At 52.3% G+C, this 17,661-nt stretch overlaps 2 protein-coding genes across 6 annotated transcripts in view; both read left to right on the forward strand.

Annotated features, from left to right (window-relative positions):
• The first annotated feature begins 912 nt into the window (after positions 1–912).
• On the forward strand, positions 913–5,694 carry pafah1b2 (platelet-activating factor acetylhydrolase 1b, catalytic subunit 2). Its single transcript, XM_066711089.1, has 6 exons — positions 913–1,215; positions 2,462–2,550; positions 3,203–3,292; positions 3,415–3,531; positions 3,828–3,950; positions 4,073–5,694. Exons 2-6 carry the CDS (start codon positions 2,470–2,472, stop codon positions 4,352–4,354), a joined length of 693 nt encoding a protein of 230 aa, XP_066567186.1. The 5' UTR covers positions 913–1,215; positions 2,462–2,469; the 3' UTR covers positions 4,355–5,694.
• Positions 5,695–8,557: 2,863 nt separating this feature from the next.
• Positions 8,558–17,661, forward strand: part of sidt2 (SID1 transmembrane family, member 2) — a 16,842-nt gene continuing 7,738 nt past the window's right edge. The window contains exons 1-16 of one of the 5 annotated variants that reach the window (XM_066711119.1): positions 8,558–9,438; positions 10,729–10,850; positions 11,280–11,444; positions 11,556–11,601; positions 11,984–12,085; positions 12,442–12,525; positions 12,767–12,866; positions 13,194–13,259; positions 13,473–13,566; positions 13,670–13,717; positions 13,981–14,039; positions 14,261–14,272; positions 14,711–14,764; positions 14,890–14,940; positions 15,156–15,271; positions 15,393–15,466. In XM_066711119.1, coding sequence (XP_066567216.1) covers positions 9,226–9,438; positions 10,729–10,850; positions 11,280–11,444; positions 11,556–11,601; positions 11,984–12,085; positions 12,442–12,525; positions 12,767–12,866; positions 13,194–13,259; positions 13,473–13,566; positions 13,670–13,717; positions 13,981–14,039; positions 14,261–14,272; positions 14,711–14,764; positions 14,890–14,940; positions 15,156–15,271; positions 15,393–15,466 — 1,406 coding nt within the window. In that variant the 5' untranslated portion in view covers positions 8,558–9,225. Of the gene's footprint in view, positions 9,439–10,728; positions 10,851–11,279; positions 11,445–11,555; positions 11,602–11,983; positions 12,086–12,441; positions 12,526–12,766; positions 12,867–13,193; positions 13,260–13,472; positions 13,567–13,669; positions 13,718–13,980; positions 14,040–14,260; positions 14,273–14,710; positions 14,765–14,889; positions 14,959–15,155; positions 15,272–15,392; positions 15,467–17,661 lie in introns of all 5 variants that reach the window. The other 4 variants (XM_066711102.1, XM_066711109.1, XM_066711130.1 and 1 more) reach the window with 4 other exon arrangements.

Below are 17,661 nucleotides of genomic sequence, written 5' to 3' on the forward strand. Positions count from 1 at the left end.
GGTTAAACCAGTGGTTCCCAAACCGGTCCTGGGAGATCCCCTACCGTGCTGGTTTTTGTTCCAACCGAGCTCTCAATTACTTAATTGAACCCTTAATTGAACTAATAATTTCCTAAATCAGAGACTTTTAATTATTTTAAACAGTAGGGGTTTTAAGTTAAGTATAAAATTATATTAAAAAACGTATTGAAGAAACAACTATTTTCTTACACAATTTAAAAAGTAAAATCTAAGCAGATTGTTACTTCAATTAGGGTTCAATTAAGTAATTGACAGCTCGGTTGGAACAAAAACCAGTAGGGTGGGGGGTCCCCCAGGACCGGTTTGGGAACCACTGGTTTAAATGGTTCAATTATATAGATTGATATACAACAGGGGTTTTCAAACCGGCCCTGGAGGACCCCCTGCCCTGCTGTTTTTTGTTCCAACTGATGTCTTAATTGCTTAATTGAAACCTTAATTGCCCTAACAAAGCAATACAGCATTCAATTAAGTCATTAAGACCTAGGTTGGAACAGAAACCAGCAGGGCAGGGGGTTCTCCAGGACCGGTTTGAAAACCCCTGATATACAATAATAATAGGGTTCTAAGAGATAGGAGTGGTTAGTAAAATATGGTTATAAAACATGGTTGAGTAACGTGGAATATTGAGTCTGCATTGGCAGTTGGTGAACCCGTGTTTATATGTGCGGAGGATCCCTGCTTCTCTCGTTTCAAAAGGCACCGCATTCCCGAGTTCTGCAACTTCGTAACGGCAGCAGAAAAATGAGGGGAGAGAGAGAGAGAGAGAGAGAGAGAGAGAGAGAGAGAGAGACGCAGCCAACACGGCCTGATTAATCTGACGTCAGCGGCGGGAGGCGGGACATCCTGCCGGGCGAGGGTGACGGGCAGGTGGGAGCGGAAGTGGCGGGGGGCCAGTGCAGTCGGCGCAGCGCGGAGAGCGGGAGGCGGGGACCCGGGATCACAGATCACAGATCGCGGCGATCGCTCGGAGCCGAGACCCACGGTCGAGAGACGGAGCACCGGCGGACACACCGGGAAACCCTGCGCCGCCCGCCCCGATCGGAACCGCCGGGACTGGAGATCGAGAGAGACGGGGAGACGGGGAGGACCGACCCGGACGCGGTGCAGCAACAATAACAGCGCCGCCGCTGTCAGCATCTCCGGGGACAGACGGGCGGACTGTCGGGCAGAGTCGAGGGCAGGATCGGGCAGGTGAGCGGGCGAGCCGGGCAGGACTGGGCCGGGGATTGGGGGGGTGGTGGTGGCTTTGGGGGGCGGCTGATACGTGCTCTCCGAGCGGGTGTGACCGAGGCGCTGGGCGGGGGGACGGTGCCGCTGCGGAGGCTCTGCAGTGATTGCGCCGCACGTCGGGCTGTCGCGCCGCCCCGGACGAGAGCCACAGCCCCTCCGGGAGAGCCACCGCCGCCCCCCGCGACAGCAGCAGCCATCCGCGGAGCAGCCCGTGCAGGAGCGACCTCCCGGGGGCTGTGACGAGGTGTCTCCCGGTGTGAAGGAGTCCTTGTTTGTGCCCGTCATGTGCTCCTCCTGCGGGCTATTGCTTTGTCTCCCGCATTGATGGGAAACGCACAAGCCTTTTGCATCACACACACACACACACACACACACACACACACACACACACACGGTGTTACAGGGAATACGCCTGGGGGAGTGTGTACACCTGGCGTGCACACTTACTGGACTGTGTGTGTGTATGTATAGCTGTGCATTCTGCTGGTATTCTGCAGGGGGCATGTTTGTGGTGTATAGTGTACATGGGGTGAGTTCAGTGTGTGTACGGATCGTTGTTTACACAGTGTATTTGCGGTTTGATGGATACAGTCTACAGACACTGTGGTGTATATACAGTGTATGTACAGTGTGCAGTGATTGTGCGGGGTGTATACTGTGCATGGTACACAATGATACAGTGAGTATACCATGATTGGTATACAGTGTGCACTATAGTGTGAAGTATACTGTATATATGGTGCATGCTTTAAAGTGTGTGATCAAAAGTGTCTGGTATTGTGTGTAGTATACTGTTTGTACTCTAGTGTGTATGCAAAGTATAGTACACAGTGATGACGTGGTGTGTTGTATTGGGTGTACAGTGATGACATAGTGTGGTGTGCAGTGATGATGCAGTGTGTAGTATACAGTGATGAAGTAGTGTGTAGTATTGGGTGAACAGTGGTGACGTAGTGTGTAGTATTGGGTGAACAGTGGTGACGTAGTGTGTAGTATTGGGTTTGCAGTGTGTGGTGTACAGTGATGACGCAGTGCATAGTACTGGGTGTACAGTGTGCGGTATGCAGTGATGACGCACTGTGTGGCGTACAGTAATGATGCTGTGTTTTATTGGGTGTACAGTGATGACACAGTGTGTAGTATTGGTGTACAGTGTGCAGTACACAGCGATGACACAGTGTGTAATGTGGCCCCTCTCTCTCTACAGCAGGCAGGATGAGCAGTGAGGAGGGGAACCCGGCCGCTGTGGCTGCTCCGGTGCAGGACGTGCATGGGGACGACCGCTGGATGGCCCAGGTGAGACATTGGGGGTTACAGACTGGACCCACTCTGGCCCGGGACCCACTGCCCACTGTGGACCCACCCAACCCTTTTACCGAGCAGACTGGGCACAGTGGGCAGTGAGGAGCCCCTTTCCAGACGAGGTCAATGTCTGATTCATTGTGAAGCTGAAACGCAGAAAAAGGAAGTATGGGAGGGCAGCATTGCGGTGGCTGTTAATAGCATTTTAATTAATATTTTAATATAAAGGGCGGACGTGGCTTGAAATCTGAAGTCTGTTGTTCACTGAAGTCAAGTTTTTCTGGGGGGGGGGGTAAAGTGGGTTAGGCTGGGGGCCTGTAAAGGACCATGGGATACCGTCACAAGTCAGTGACACATGCTTGTTTATCACGGAAAGGGCTGATACGGTTAATTGAATTAATTTCTAATCCTCTGTGTCTCGTCTGTGTTTTCTCTGTACTTTCTGTTTCTTGTCTGTCTGTTTATTCTCTCATACTTGTGCGTGTTTCTGCTTGTGTCTTTCCATCTGTTTGTGTCTCTGTTCCTGTCTTTCGCTCCCTCTCTTTCTCTCTGTGTGCGTCTCTCTTCATCCTGTCTCTCCCTCTCTGTGTGTGTGTGTCTGTCTCTATCCTGTTTCCTCTCTGTGTGTCTGCCTCGTGTCTCTCAGCACACTCGGTTTGTCCAGGAGTGTAAGGATAAGGAGCCGGAGGTGCTGTTCGTGGGAGACTCCATGGTGCAGCTCCTGCAACAATATGAGGTGAGGCTGGGGTGAGGGGTCAGGCCGGGGGTGTCTGTGTGTGTCTGTCTGTGTACAACGTGCATGCGTGTGTGTGTGTCAGTGTACAGGGAGTGCTCTACTCACTACGGCTCTGTGTGCAGGTGTGGAAGGAGCTCTTCTCTCCGCTCCACGCTCTGAATTTCGGGATCGGGGGAGACACCACCTGCAACCTCCTGTGGAGACTGCAGAATGGGGAGCTGGAGAACATCCGGCCCAAGGTAACACACGGGGAGAGAGCAAGAGGGGGACACAGGGACGGGGAGAGAGCGAGGGGGGGAGAAACCATTTCCAGATGTTTCAGATGGTTAGCGGGATATTGGTATATATTTTCTGTGTTTTGTGTACATTTCGTGAGTGTGCTGGGAATTGAGGGAGGTGGGGCTGGATGTATACTGGAGGACTGATGCCCACGACACAGTCTGAGACGCAGTGGGCAGTATGAGACTGCGCTGGGGTGAGGTACTCGGGGCAATCGTGCCACAGGGCTTAGTGCCGCAATGCTCTCCGTCCACAGGTGGTGGTGGTCTGGGTGGGAACCAACAACCACGAGCACACGGCCGAGCAGGTGGCAGGGGGGATCCTGGCCATCGCACAGCTGCTCACCTCGCGCCTGCCGCAGGCCAAGATCGTCGTGCTGGTGAGTGACCGCCGCTGTCCGTCCGAGTGCGTCTGCGGTTTTGGTTCAGCCAGGCCACGATTAATCCCCCCCCCCCCCCCCTCTCTTTTTCTCTCTCTCTCTCCTCTCTCTCTCTCTCTCAGGGCCTGCTGCCCCGGGGCGAGCGGCCCAACCCCCTGCGGGAGAAGAACTCCGCGGTGAACGCCGTCCTGCGTGCCGCCCTGCCGCGCATCGGCTCCGCCCAGTTCCTGGACATGGATGGGCTGGGCTTCGTGCACTCGGACGGCACCATCTCCACCCGCGACATGTTTGACTTCCTGCACCTGACGGCGGCCGGCTACCAGGCCGTGGCGAAGCCGCTGGGTGACCTGCTGCTGCAGCTGCTGGAGGAGACGCCCGAGGACAGGCGTGCATCGCTGGTCTGAGAGAGAGAGGGAGGGAGGGGGAGAGAGAGAGAGAGAGAGAGAGAGATCCACACACACTGAGACACCGACTCACACACTAAGATACCAACACACGCAATGGGATGCTGATAGAGTCACAGGACAGACACACACACACACACACACACACACACCCCCGACTCACGCTCACACAACCCCCACACTGACACACGGGCATTGAACAGAGCGCATACATGCCAGACACAGTCGAACCCAGACGCACGAGGCACTGCCGCCACACGCCGAGGCCCCCTCTGCGTCCCTGCGCTGGAGGAGCTCCACACCCTGGCACCCGATCGGACGGTCGCCCCGGATCAGAGAGCCCTCCGCCCTCCTCTCGTCGGACGACGATACTCCACGCATTCCAGGAGTGGCCGGCGGGACGTTGCTCTGTAAGCCTCCCTCGATCGGAGGGCAGGACACCACATCCCCGTCTTCCGATCGGTGCGGAGTGAGCCGGACCCCCGGTAACGCTGGACTCCCCCCACGTTTCACTGGTCTCTGCTCCCTCTCTCACTCTGCCCTGGAGGTCCCGAGGGGTGAGATGGGGAGAGAGGGAGAGTGTGGGACTCGCAGAGAGGGAGTGTGGGGGGGTACGTGAAGGCTATGAGCCAGTGTGTCTGAAGAGGCAGATACTCGGAGAGAGAGAGAGAGAGAGTGGAGCAGAGCAGAGCTTTGACCAACTACAGGTGCTGAAAGGACAGAATTGTGAAATACATTGAAGAGTTGGGGGTGGGGAGAAAAAAGTGGGAGGGGGTGAGGAATTGACCAAGAAAAATGTATCCTTGTGGGAAATGGGAGGGATATAATGATCATTCCAGTGAAGGGAACCTTTCACACACAAGATGCAACACTAAGAGCGGACACACACAGGGAGAAGGAGGGAGAGAATCCGATCTCAGTGTCTCAGTGTGTGTGTGCGGCGGAGAGCGTCCCCGTTGCAGCGCGAGAGTCGAGTGTCGTGTCGTCCCGTGTCCAGAGTCGCGTTGTGTCCAGTGTCCAGCGTGTGTGAGTGTGAGTGTGTGGTTGCCGGTGTGTCTTCGTCCATCTGTCCCCGTGCGTTCGTGTGCGTCGCAGAGCACGCGGTGCCCGTGACGGGTTGTGTGCGTGGGCGGGGTGCGTGTGCGTGTGCGTGAGAATGGTCGGTTGTGTACATACAGTATATATATATAAATATATAACCGTGAGCGGAGCCCCGTGCTGTCTGTGCTGTGCTGTGTGAGCCTGTGCCCGTGTGTAGTCGGAGCGGAGTCCGTGTGCTAGCTGGGCTTGCCGTCATGTGCTTCATGTAGCAGCAATCCAATAAAGGACTGTGGAACTGAGGGCCGTGTGACGCGTCTTCCTTCACTGCATTGCCCCCCGGGTGTCTGTGCCCACCGTTGCCTGTGTACTGCCGCTTTGCCCCAGTGGGGTGGTGTTCTGCCCTTTTTACAACTGGATCTACTGGGTCACATGTCCCGTCCCCCTGAAGCTACACCCCTGATGCTCAGTCGGACAGGAAGGAAAAGGTTTTAAAAAAATCACTATAAAACACCTATCATATTCTGGTAAATTATCCCCCAGGGAGAAGGGAAAATGAGGGAGAAGAAGGGGAAATGGCAAAGGAGAAAGCAGAAGAAGGGAAGAGGGAGAAGGGAGGCTTGAGTGCTGTATAAGTAATTGGAAAGCTGTGGATTTCTTCTCCCCCCTTTAAAGAGCTGTGGCCCCCAGACTGGAGCTGCTCGAGGTCCCAGGAACCTGCCTGAGCTGCTGGTACGAGACAGCTGAGCTTCACGTGCTCCATGCGTTGGGCATTCTCTGTTCCCAGCACTGATATAAATGTCCGTAGCTCTTGAGCTGAGGGAACCCCTTTTGTCTCCGGCAATTGATAGTTATGAAACTTTTATCAGTTTATCGTTTATGATTATTATAGAGGGTCTGATTAAAAACTGTTTATCAGCTAAGATTGAAGCAAATTACAAGGATAAGCTGGGCTATTCATAACAATCCAGCAAATGTACCACCATATTTGCTAACATTTGCTAGTGAAAAAATGATTTTAAAATGAACACAATAGACAACAGTGATACCTTATGGTCATTAATACAATAGACAATATAGATAACTACTCCACTTGCCTCACCCCCAAAAGTGCTTCAATATGGACACATCCCTGGGGCAGTGGAGCTACCTTGGCATTTCAATGTTTAATCTGTTGCACTCATTAGGGAATTGCCCAATAAAATATATATATTTTTCCCCAGTGCTACATGTCTTGCTAGCCCTGTAAGGCTGAATTGCTCTAATTGCAGCCACTCTAATTGGACCGATTTGGTCTTTACTGGATTGGTAAGATTGCATTAAGGTTACTGGATGTGACATTCATAACATGTAATTACCACTGTGACTTGTGTTGACCTGCTTTGTGACAATTGTATGTATTGTAAGCTGCCCTGGACAAGAGCATCTGCTAATAAAAATGCACATTATGTGACCATGCGTTTCCCTCACTGGGTGTTGAGCCGCCAGCTGCAGTGAGAACCGTGGCCCCTAGAGGGGGCTGTCAAATGACTGATGCTGTCATATTGGTACTAGAAATGTTTTATAAACTTTCCTTGCCAGCCACAGATGCTTGTTTTGCCACTCTTTAGAGAAGGGTCCAGTGGTGGGGGGTGTTGCATTCTAATCATTGCTTGTTAAAGGGAAGCTGAATTGTTGGTCCAAGGCCTTGCATATAATGGCTTTACATTTCTATTAAAGGTTATTTCTATTAAGTGGTGCCTGTAGTCAAACTGAAAGGCTAAAATTGCCAAATTATACCATGCCAATACATAGTCATAATGGTTTTTCATTTACAATCAGCTCTCTAAAGGTCTGTAACTGCAGATCAGATCCAATGTTATCTAAGTATTAATGTATTTCCAGATTATTTATTGGCAGATGCCCTGAACCAGAGTGACAAAATTGACATAGTTACCCATTTATAGTTTTGACTGGAGCACTAAGCAAGTGTTACCTACAGTGTACAACAGTAGTGTCCCCCACCTGGGATTCATCCCACAACCCTCCACTCCAGAGCCCAGCAGTGCAAATTGATGAGAAATGTCCAATTGTATTTAATGGAGATGCTCACAATCTAGGGTTTCTGCTCCAGCCATGTTAGATTCCCGGTTATCCCTGTCACTGGCAGAATGATGTGCCACTCAGTGGGTGATCTGGCTTCAGTGGTTCATGCAGATATATACCCTGACTGTAGGGGGGTCGTGGTGGGTGCACTGAAGAGAGCTGTTTACAGGGGATTCACCCTCTACCCGTACAGGGCAGTCAACATGTCCCCACGCCAACCTCCCACGCCTGGCACGGCCTTCCCTGCAGGTACAGTAGAGGGCGACATCCGGCCATACAGAGTGGGAGCTGCAACCTTTAGTGAGGAATTTTTTTGATTTGTCCGATTCATTTTCAGTTATTTTCAATGTATTTGACATTTTTTGTTGGTTAGCAGGTTTGCTTTTAGCACATTTGTTTTTCTTTTTATGCACATGTTCAGTTATTTTGAATTTAATCACTTTGAGATTTTTTTTTTTTTTTAAGTGATTTTAGTAATTGATTTAAAAAAAAATTAATCACAAGAATTACAATTTTGAATGTTTTTATCTGTAAAATGTAAAATACGTTCACCTAATAAACAGTATTTTACTGTAGTGAGGAATATCGATCCAAACCAGCTTTGTCTTCATCATTTCAAAGACAGTTCAACACAACTCTTAGCATGAGTGCCAACAAGTGCTTACATTACTCTCATACACCCAGACTATATTGCATGAGTGTTAGTAATACCAGTGCCTGCTTTTTTGATTACAGCTGTCCCAGTTTTCTCAGGCTGGCTCTACTGACCCAGTTAGGCAGATGTTTTGGAATACCTAACAATATGTTCGGTACAGCTGCTCAGAAATGTAATAATAATCTATCATTATTGAGCTATACACAATATTTGCGAAGCCAGCTGTATGTATATATATCCGTCGTAAATCTACATCTAATCATATTAACCGTCGACCGACTTCCTCCTCGATTTATACACCCGATTTGTATGCATCAACATCACCGTTTCCGAAGGGTAGCGAAGACGGCCGAAACGATACGAAGCCGCGTCCACCTGTCCCCTTTAAGCGCCGGCCCGTCGGGGATGACGTCATGCGGCGCGGCTGGGGTTTGTTGACAGCGCAGGGAGGAGACACGGATTGCACCCTGTCGCGACACACCGCCTGTAACACCCTGTCGCGACACACCGCCTGTAACACCCTGTCGCGACACACCGCCTGTAACACCCTGTCGCGACAGCACCCATCCGGGCTCACATTCACACGGGGCTGCCGCCTCTCAGAGCCCGGTCCACAGACCGCCCGGATCCGGAGCGATCGTCTCGGCAGGCGGGGGGACCGGAGCCGTTCAGAGACAGACCTGTGACCTGGGGTTTCTTTTGCGGAAGAGGGGGAGAGAGAGAGAGAGAGAGGGACCGGGGGAAGGATGACGGGACGATGCGTCTGTTCTGCCCGCTGAGGTGGCACTGCTGGGCGGAGAGACGGGCTCCGGACGCCCGGTGGGGTCGCTGCATTGTTCTGCGGGCGCAGACAGGCGGCGTCGCAGCCGAGGATTTAATTTAATATAATAATACAAATCATAATCATAATCGAGCGGCGGCCGGTGCTGTTGACAAGACTTCCGGGAGGATGCGGGCGTGATGCGCGTCTCCGGCTGCATGTAAGCCAGTGCGGACGCCGCAGCTCCGAGCCAGGAGGCGTGATTGCCAGGGCCGGTGGAGCACAGACGCCGGCAGACTCTCGTATCGGTACCGGCTGCGTCCGAGCGTCGACATGGGGCCTCGCAGCTGCTGGAAGTCGCGTCACAAGTTCGGCCCGGGCGGCGCGCTGTGGCTGCGTCTCTGTCTCTGCGCGGCTCTGAGCGGCGCCGCGGCGGCCAAGCAGGTGATCCAGAAGGAAGCGCAGTTCGACGCCACCTACAACGACACGGTGACCGGCGACGTGCAGACCATCTACGCCTTCAACCACACCGTGTCCCGGAACAAGGTGAGAGAGGAGAGGGGGAGCCGTTTCAAATCACTCAAATGGCAACGGCATCTTTTCCGCTGAGTGTCTGCAGAATTGTGCAACATGCTTTAACTGAAGGAGCAGTTGCTTAAGATGTCAAATGCAACCGGCCATCATGTCATCCAGCGCTTCTGTAAACCACCGAAAGCAGCTTCCGCAGCGAGGTCCTGTAGTCAGCGCCCGTCACCCACCACTCTCTGAGCAAAGCAGCACCTCGCTGGGTTGTTGCTGACGCAGAATGGGCCGTGGTGTGGGACGGGGCTCTGCCGGGCCCTGGTACCAGTCAGCCCATAAGGAAATGGAGGTCAGGAATCATACACAACCATTGATGCCCCAGCTGGTACCGAGGGGACAGAAGTGCCTGTGGACAGAGAACAGGAAGTGGCAGTTTACACACAGAGTGGGGGGGTGTGGAGCAAGTGTAACCCCACTGTGGGCGCAGAGCCACTTGCGATCCTTTGTGTCAGTGCAAGGCTGAGATACCAAGCAGGGGAGTCTGGCTGAGTTGAGCTCTGACCACCTGTAGCCTGGCCTGTGCGTCCATCCTTTTAACCTCTAAGTGTTTCGGGGCGTTTTGGCCGCTGATGCGGGCCGATGCCGGAACACCTGAAATTAGTCAACATAGATTTAGGGAAGTTCAGCCAGGGACTTGAAATCCATTGTGACAGTGACACCACACCCTCCACTCCCCCAGTGTTGTCACAATGCACGGAGGAGGAGGAGGAGGAGGTGTGTGTGTGTGTGTGTGTAGTTCTGTACAGTTTTACAACAGTACAGTTGATCTCCCGGACTGAGGGTGTGTACCAGTACAGCAAACAATGCTCTCTGTCTCAGTTCAATTGAGTTCCTCTCAGCTGGATTTTTGACTTTGACATAATGACAGGTATTGCCAAAACAAACAGATACAATGTAATTGTCTCTACATATAGCTCAGTTACACAATCCCTCTCCCTCCCTCTCTCTCTCATAGGAGAAGGGGTTAATGTAAGGGTACAGTGAGGGTGATATGCTTTCTCCCTCTTTCCATTTCTGTCTCCCTCTCTGAGCTGGAGAGGGTCGACAAATCGTCTTAAGTTAAGTTGGGGGAAGCTGGATGTCTTTCAGTTCATCTGAATTTCTTTTAAAAAAGAACATTTGAAAGCAATTTTGAGTGGGGGGGATTAAAAAAAGTCCACATTTCAACTTTCAAAACAGAGTTTCATTCTGTTTTGTCTCGGGTGTAGTGCAGTCCAGTACCAATCATGTGATCCCTCTCTCCCTCCCTCTCAGACGGAGGGGGTGCGTGTGTCGGTGGACGTGCTCTTGGAGGGTGTGGAGAACCCGCTGCTGTTTGTCGTCCGTCAGAAACAAGCGGTCGTCTCCTTCCAGGTGCCTCTCGTCCTGCGTGGCCTGTGAGTATGGCAGTGCGGTCGGGGGGGGTCACCAGTGGGGCGTGGGGGGGGCAGAGTCCCTGGCGTGTGCGGCGCCGTGAGCCGGCCTCTCACGCTGACCCCCCCGCCCGCGCTCCGGCTGTCTGTCAAGTGACTGCAGTGCCTCTAACGCCCCAGATCTCAGTTTCACTTCCGCTGGTCATTCCCGGATTAACACACACACTGAATCTCGCAAGTCAAACACGAGTTACATACACTTATATACACAGACGCACACACACACAGTTACTGTCAGAAACCTACACACTGTCACTAACTGCACACAGTACAATCCCAAACGCACTCCCCCCAACCCATCCCCCGCACAGCCGGTCCTGTACCTCGACGCACCCACAGATTACAGGCCCCCGCACGCAGTGCTGTGACGTGTGTGGTTTGTGATCGACGCAGTTACCAGAGGAAGTACGCCTACCCCAACGTGGGGCGCACGCTGTGCCAGCCGCCCACCCAGGCAGAGATGGAGACGCAATTCTTCTTCGTGGACGTGTCCACGCTGTCCCCCGTCACCACCAACTACCAGCTCCGAGTCAGCAGAGTGGACAGCTTCACACTGCAGTGAGTGAGGGGGGGCCGTGTGTGTGACTCTCTGTCTCTGTCTGTCTGTTTGTCTCTCTGTCTGTTAATTTATATATATATATAGTCTGACAGACTGTGTTGTCCCTGCAGGACCAACAAGAATTCCAACTTCATCGCCACCCCGTCCCAGCCGCAGGTGAGACATTCTCTGCCCCTTTCCTTGAACACGTGCTTTTTGTTTTTCCTTCTAAACGACTTTGTTTTCCACACAGCGTCACTGACACGGGACAGACACAGACACACGCACACGCACATGCACACACGCATACACACACCCTGTCCCTGAAACACAGAGCTGCAGTCTCTCCTCATGCCAGCTCTGTAAACCCTATCTGTCAGTACAAAGTCCAGGCAGTCAGGTGAGGGCAGCCCTGCTGTGAATCAGGAGTGAAAACTAACACCTCTTCATTCCTCTCTCGTCCTCTTTCTGTCCTTCTCACCTGTCTGCCCCCCCCTCTCTCCCTCTGTGCCCTTCTCCCACCTCTCCCTCCCTCTCCCTCTCTCTCTCTCTTTCACAGTATTTTAAGTACATGTTCCCGGAGGGTGTGGACTCGGTGATCGTGAAGGTGAACTCTGAGATGACGTTCCCCTGCTCCGTCATGTCCATACAGGATGTCCTGGTGAGAGTGCCCCCCCTCCCTCACACGCACTCACTCACGCACACACACACGAGAGTCATGTGGGCTTTGTGTCTTGGCCTGGTCTGCCGTGGGGGGCTAATTCTGTTAACGTCCCTTCCTTCTCTGTCCTCTCTAATTCTTTCCATTAATCTCTCCATCCCCTCCCTCCCTTTCTCTACTGCTACTGTCTCTCTATTCTGGCTCTCTTCACATCCCCCCGCTTCCTTCTCTACCTCATCTTTCTCCTTCCCATTTTATCTGTCCTCTCTCTCTCCCCCGGCCTCTTTCTCCCCCTCTCTCCACCCCCGACCTCCTTTTTGCTGCTTCTCCTCCTCTCCCTCCCTCTCTCTCTCCAGTGTCCTGTGTATGACCTGGACAACAATGTGGCCTTTATTGGGATGTACCAGACCATGACCAAGAAAGCAGCCATCACTGTACAGGTAAGGGATCCCCTTCACATGCCGACACATGTGACACACGAGACGAACACACTAGCCAAGCCGGAGCAACGCTGTGTACGCACTCTACAGGCACTGCCCTCTCCCCCGGCTCCTCCGAATGACTCTGCAGCCCAAAGTCCTGCTCTCTCTGCCGGCCTGGCGCTATCACTCCTGCCTTCTCCTACCTCTTCTCCCTCTCTCTCTCTCTCTCTCTCTCTCTCTCTCTCCCTCCCTCTCCCAGAGAAAGGATTTTCCCAGTAACAGTTTCTATGTGGTGGTGGTGGTGAAGACGGAAGATGAGGCTTGTGGGGGACCACTGCGCTTCTATCCTCTACAGCCAGGTCAGCTGGGGAGGGAGGGAGGTGGAGAGGGAATGGCAGAGAGAGAGAGGGAGGGAGGGAGGGAGTGAGGGAGTGTTAGTCACTGTGTCTGAGTGTCAGCTTGGTTGTGCATACATGTCTGAAAGAGTGGCCACCTGTGTGTTTTGCATGTCTTACTGTGTGTTCAGAGTGTCTTTGCATGTGTTTGCATCTGTTGACATCTGTTTGTGTGTGTGTGTGTGTGTGAGAGAGAGAGCGAGAGAGAGTGTGCCGTAGCAAAGGTGTCGATAGTCTTCCCTGGCAGTGTTTTTAATGTCTCTCTCCCTCCCCCCCCTCTCTCTCTCTTAGATGAGCTGATCGACGCTGGGAACCGCAGCAAAGTCTTGGATGTGCTGGTGTCCCCGGCCATCAAATGTAAGCCTGTGCCGTGTGTGTACAGGGCCTCATACCTACTGTAGGGCTGGGGTGGTGGGGAGGAGCCCCAGTCCTGCAGGTTGTCAGTCAAGGACAGGGGCTCACTCCATTATTCCTTTACAAGGGAACGAGTGTGTGTATTTGTGAAGGTTTAATAGTGTGAGTATGTGACTCACTCCTCCCCTCTCTCTCTCTCTCTCTCTCTCTCTCCAGCCGACGTGTACGTGATGGGGATGCTCTTCTGTCTGGGCATCTTCCTGTCCTTCTACCTCCTCGCCTTCCTCGTCGCCTGCCTGGAGAGCAAGAGGTCAGTACCCCCGGTCGCTCGGAGCATCTGACGCACCCTCTGCGTGACGCTCCTCTGAACGAGACGCTTTGTGTCTGTCCGTCTGTGTCTCTTTCGAGGTCAGCCGGGGAGGGCGGGAGGAATGTCGTATCAGAAGCCCCTGGGTCCCGATGTGAGTATCTGTAGAGAGAGGAGAGCTGGGCCCCCCCGGGTCGGCCCTCTGCCTGGCCCTTCCTTCTCGCTCTGCCTGGAGGCCCGTCTCGGTGTGCGGTTGGGGCTGAATCGGGGCTCTCGCTTCTCTTTGGGTACCCGGGGGCTGCTGGGGGTCTCTGTGTCTGTGGTTGCGTCGGTGTGCCTGTCAGTCAGGGTCGGTGTGTCGGTGTGTGCCAGCATCGGTGTGTCACACTGTCCCTGCCTCCCTTCTCTCCTCTCCAGGTTGCACAGGAAGAGGGAGGGGCTGCTTAACACGCCAGATGCCTCGCCCGCGGAGACAGGTATCCCAGTCTTTAGTGCCGTCCTGCTCTCGCCCGCTGCGCTCCCAGCTCTGGGACAGGGTGCATTGTGGGTAGACGTACTGGGGTCCCGCACTGTAAAACTTCCATCATGAATATATCTGCACAGCGTTTGGTCATTTGGTGATAGTCTGTGTGAATATAAACTGCTCACCTCTCTTCTCTCTCTCTCTCTCTCTCCTCCATGCTGTCTTGTGGCTCAGCTTCTCTTCTCGGTAAGACCCTAGGGTGACACATCTGACAGTGAAAGCCTGTGGTGTTGGGCTGCGCTGTACTAACCCTGCACTGTGCCGTCCACCTGGAGTGGCACTAACCCCTGACACCCTTGCAGTGTGTGTCACTCTGTCGATCTGTCCTCTTCTCCATCTGAGTGTTTACCCCATCGCTCTCTCTGCATGTGCGTCACTCTAACCCCTCGTGCTGCGTTCTACCTTCCACTATCCCACCCCACCCCGGACCCCCGTGTGTCGTTGTTGTTGTTGTTCGGGTTTCTCTACAAAATGCTACTGATTACGATCGAGGAAAACCAAGAGCCGAGGCACTCTGGAGCCCGCGGGGTGTCTGATATGAAGCAGTCCTCCAGTCAGACGTGCTGTCTCGCCGTGTGGCGGTGGGGGCAGCGTGTCTGAGTGTCCGTGTTGTCTGTGTTACAGGGAAGGGTCTGACCCCCGCCTCGCCCTGCCAGCCTTACGAGTACGGCTCCTTCGGTGAGTACATCGGTGGAAGAGCGAGGAGGGGGCGTCGCTGTGCTGTCTGTGTTCTTATTTTCATTTTGGATTCTTTGAGTGACTCCCTCTCCCTCCCTCTCTCTCTCTCCCTCCCTCTCCCTCAGACAATGGCAGTACTGTGAGCTCGGAGGCCATCACTGACAGTATGGCATCAGGTGACGCCAGCTACATGGGTAGGGTACATTGTGAACTTTATATACACACACACGCACACACACACGTATAGATTGCCTTTATAGTGTTACAATGGCCTGGATCAGCTCCCCTGAGTCTGAGTTTGAATCCTCCCCATCGCAACTGACTCACACTGCTCTCTTCTCCCTTTCTCTCCCTCCTACCCACTCTCTCTCTCTCTCTCTCTCTCTCTCAGAGCGCTCTCTGGACAGTGTGGGTCGGTGCCGACATGAGTCTCTGAGCTCAGTGGAGGAGGAGGACTACGACACGCTGGCCGACATCGACTCTGACAAGAACATTGTCCGCACCAAGGTCTGTCTGTCTGTCTGCCCCCCTCACGTGTATGTGTTTCTGTATTTAATCTATATATACTACTGTACCTGAAAAAAAACACTCCTGCCTTCCCCCCCCCCCACCCCTCTTTGTCTTCCAGAAGTACCTGTGTGTGTCAGACTTGGCTCGCAAGGACAAGAGGGTCCTGAGCAAAAAGTACCAGATCTATTTCTGGTAAGTCTGAGAGCCGGTCTAGAACTAGTATCTGAGTACCGTTTCACCCTGTGCGAGTCACTGACTGTACTGTACTACTGTAGAGTCACTGACTGTACTGTACTGCTGTAGAGTCCTGACTGCACTGTACTGTACTGCTGTAGAGTCACTGACTGTACTGTACTGCTGCTGTAGAGTCACTGACTGTACTGTACTGTACTGCTGTAGAGTCACTGACTGTACTGTACTGTACTGCTGTAGTCACTGACTGTACTGTACTGTACTGCTGCTGTAGAGTCTCTGACTGCACTGTACTGCTGCTGAAGAGTCACTGACTGTACTGTACTGTACTGCTGTAGAGTCACTGACTGTACTGTATTGTACTGCTGTAGAGTCACTGACTGTACTGTACTGTACTGCTGTAGTCACTGACTGTACTGTACTGCTGCTGAAGAGTCACTGACTGTACTGTACTGTACTGCTGTAGTCACTGACTGTACTGTATTGTACTGCTGTAGAGTCACTGACTGCACTGTACTGCTGCTGTAGAGTCACTGACTGTACTGTACTGCTGCTGTAGAGTCACTGACTGTACTGTACTGCTGCTGTAGTCACTGACTGTACTGTACTGCTGTAGAGTCACTGACTGTACTGTACTGCTGTAGAGTCACTGACTGTACTGTACTCTTGCTGTAGTCACTGACTGTACTGTACTCTTGCTGTAGTCACTGACTGTACTGTTGCTGTAGAGTCACTGACTACTGTTATTGTAGAGTCACTGACTGTACTGTACTGCTGCTGCAGAGTCACTGACTGTACTGTACTGCTGCTGCAGAGTCACTGACTGTACTGTACTGTACTGCTGCTGTAGAGTCACTGAATGTACTGTACTGCTGTAGAGTCACTGACTGTATTGTACTGCTGCAGAGTCACTGACTGTACTGTACTGCTGCTGCAGAGTCACTGACTGTACTGTACTGCTGCTGTAGTCACTGACTGTACTGTACTGCTGCTGCAGAGTCACTGACTGTACTGTACTGCTGCTGTAGTCACTGACTGTACTGTTGCTGTAGAGTCACTGACTACTGTTATTGTAGAGTCACTGACTGTACTGTACTGCTGTAGTCACTGACTGTACTGTACTGCTGCTGCAGAGTCACTGACTGTACTGTACTGCTGCTGCAGAGTCACTGACTGTACTGTACTGCTATAGTCACTGACTGTACTGTACTGTACTGCTGCTGTAGAGTCACTGAATGTACTGTACTGCTGTAGAGTCACTGACTGTATTGTACTGCTGTAGAGTCACTGACTGTACTGTACTGCTGCTGCAGAGTCACTGACTGTACTGTACTGCTGCTGTAGTCACTGACTGTACTGTTGCTGTAGAGTCACTGACTACTGTTATTGTAGAGTCACTGACTGTACTGTACTGCTGCTGTAGAGTAATTGACTGTACTGTACTGCTGCTGTAGAGTCACTGACTACTGTACTGTACTGCTGTAGAGTCACTGACTGTACTGTACTGCTATAGTCACTGACTGTACTGTACTGTACTGCTGCTGTAGAGTCACTGAATGTACTGTACTGCTGTAGAGTCACTGACTGTATTGTACTGCTGTAGAGTCACTGACTGTACTGTACTGCTGTAGAGTCACTGACTGTACTGCTGTAGTCTGACTTTACTGCTGCTGTAGAGTCACTGACTGTACTGTAATGCTTCTGTAGAGTCTGACTGTACTGTACTGCTGTAGAGTCACTGACTGTACTGTACTGTACTGCTGTAGAGTCACTGACTGTACTGTATTGTACTGCTGTAGAGTCACTGACTGTACTGTACTGTACTGCTGTAGTCACTGACTGTACTGTACTGCTGCTGAAGAGTCACTGACTGTACTGTAATGCTTCTGTAGAGTCTGACTGTACTGTACTGCTGTAGAGTCACTGACTGTACTGTACTGTACTGCTGTAGTCACTGACTGTACTGTACTGCTGCTGAAGAGTCACTGACTGTACTGTACTGCTGTAGTCACTGACTGTACTGTACTGCTGCTGTAGAGTCACTGACTGTACTGTACTGCTGTAGTCACTGACTGTACTGTACTGCTGTAGTCACTGACTGTACTGTACTGTACTGCTGCTGTAGAGTCACTGACTGTACTGTACTGCTGTAGTCACTGACTGTACTGTACTGCTGCTGAAGTCACTGACTGTAC

Source organism: Amia ocellicauda, chromosome 1, assembly GCF_036373705.1.
Source record: "Amia ocellicauda isolate fAmiCal2 chromosome 1, fAmiCal2.hap1, whole genome shotgun sequence".
NCBI classification, from domain to species: Eukaryota; Metazoa; Chordata; class Actinopteri; order Amiiformes; family Amiidae; genus Amia; species Amia ocellicauda.

What these genes read in the sequence shown, in the direction of transcription:
- pafah1b2 (XM_066711089.1), top strand. Translation starts at nt 2,470, where the DNA reads ATGAGCAGTGAGGAGGGGAACCCGGCCGCTGTGGCTGCTCCGGTGCAG. An exon ending in AGCTCCTGCAACAATATGAG is followed by an intron (nt 3,293 to 3,414) that starts GTGAGGCTGGGG and finishes CTCTGTGTGCAG; the next exon opens with GTGTGGAAGGAGCTCTTCTC. An exon ending in AGGCCAAGATCGTCGTGCTG is followed by an intron (nt 3,951 to 4,072) that starts GTGAGTGACCGC and finishes TCTCTCTCTCAG; the next exon opens with GGCCTGCTGCCCCGGGGCGA.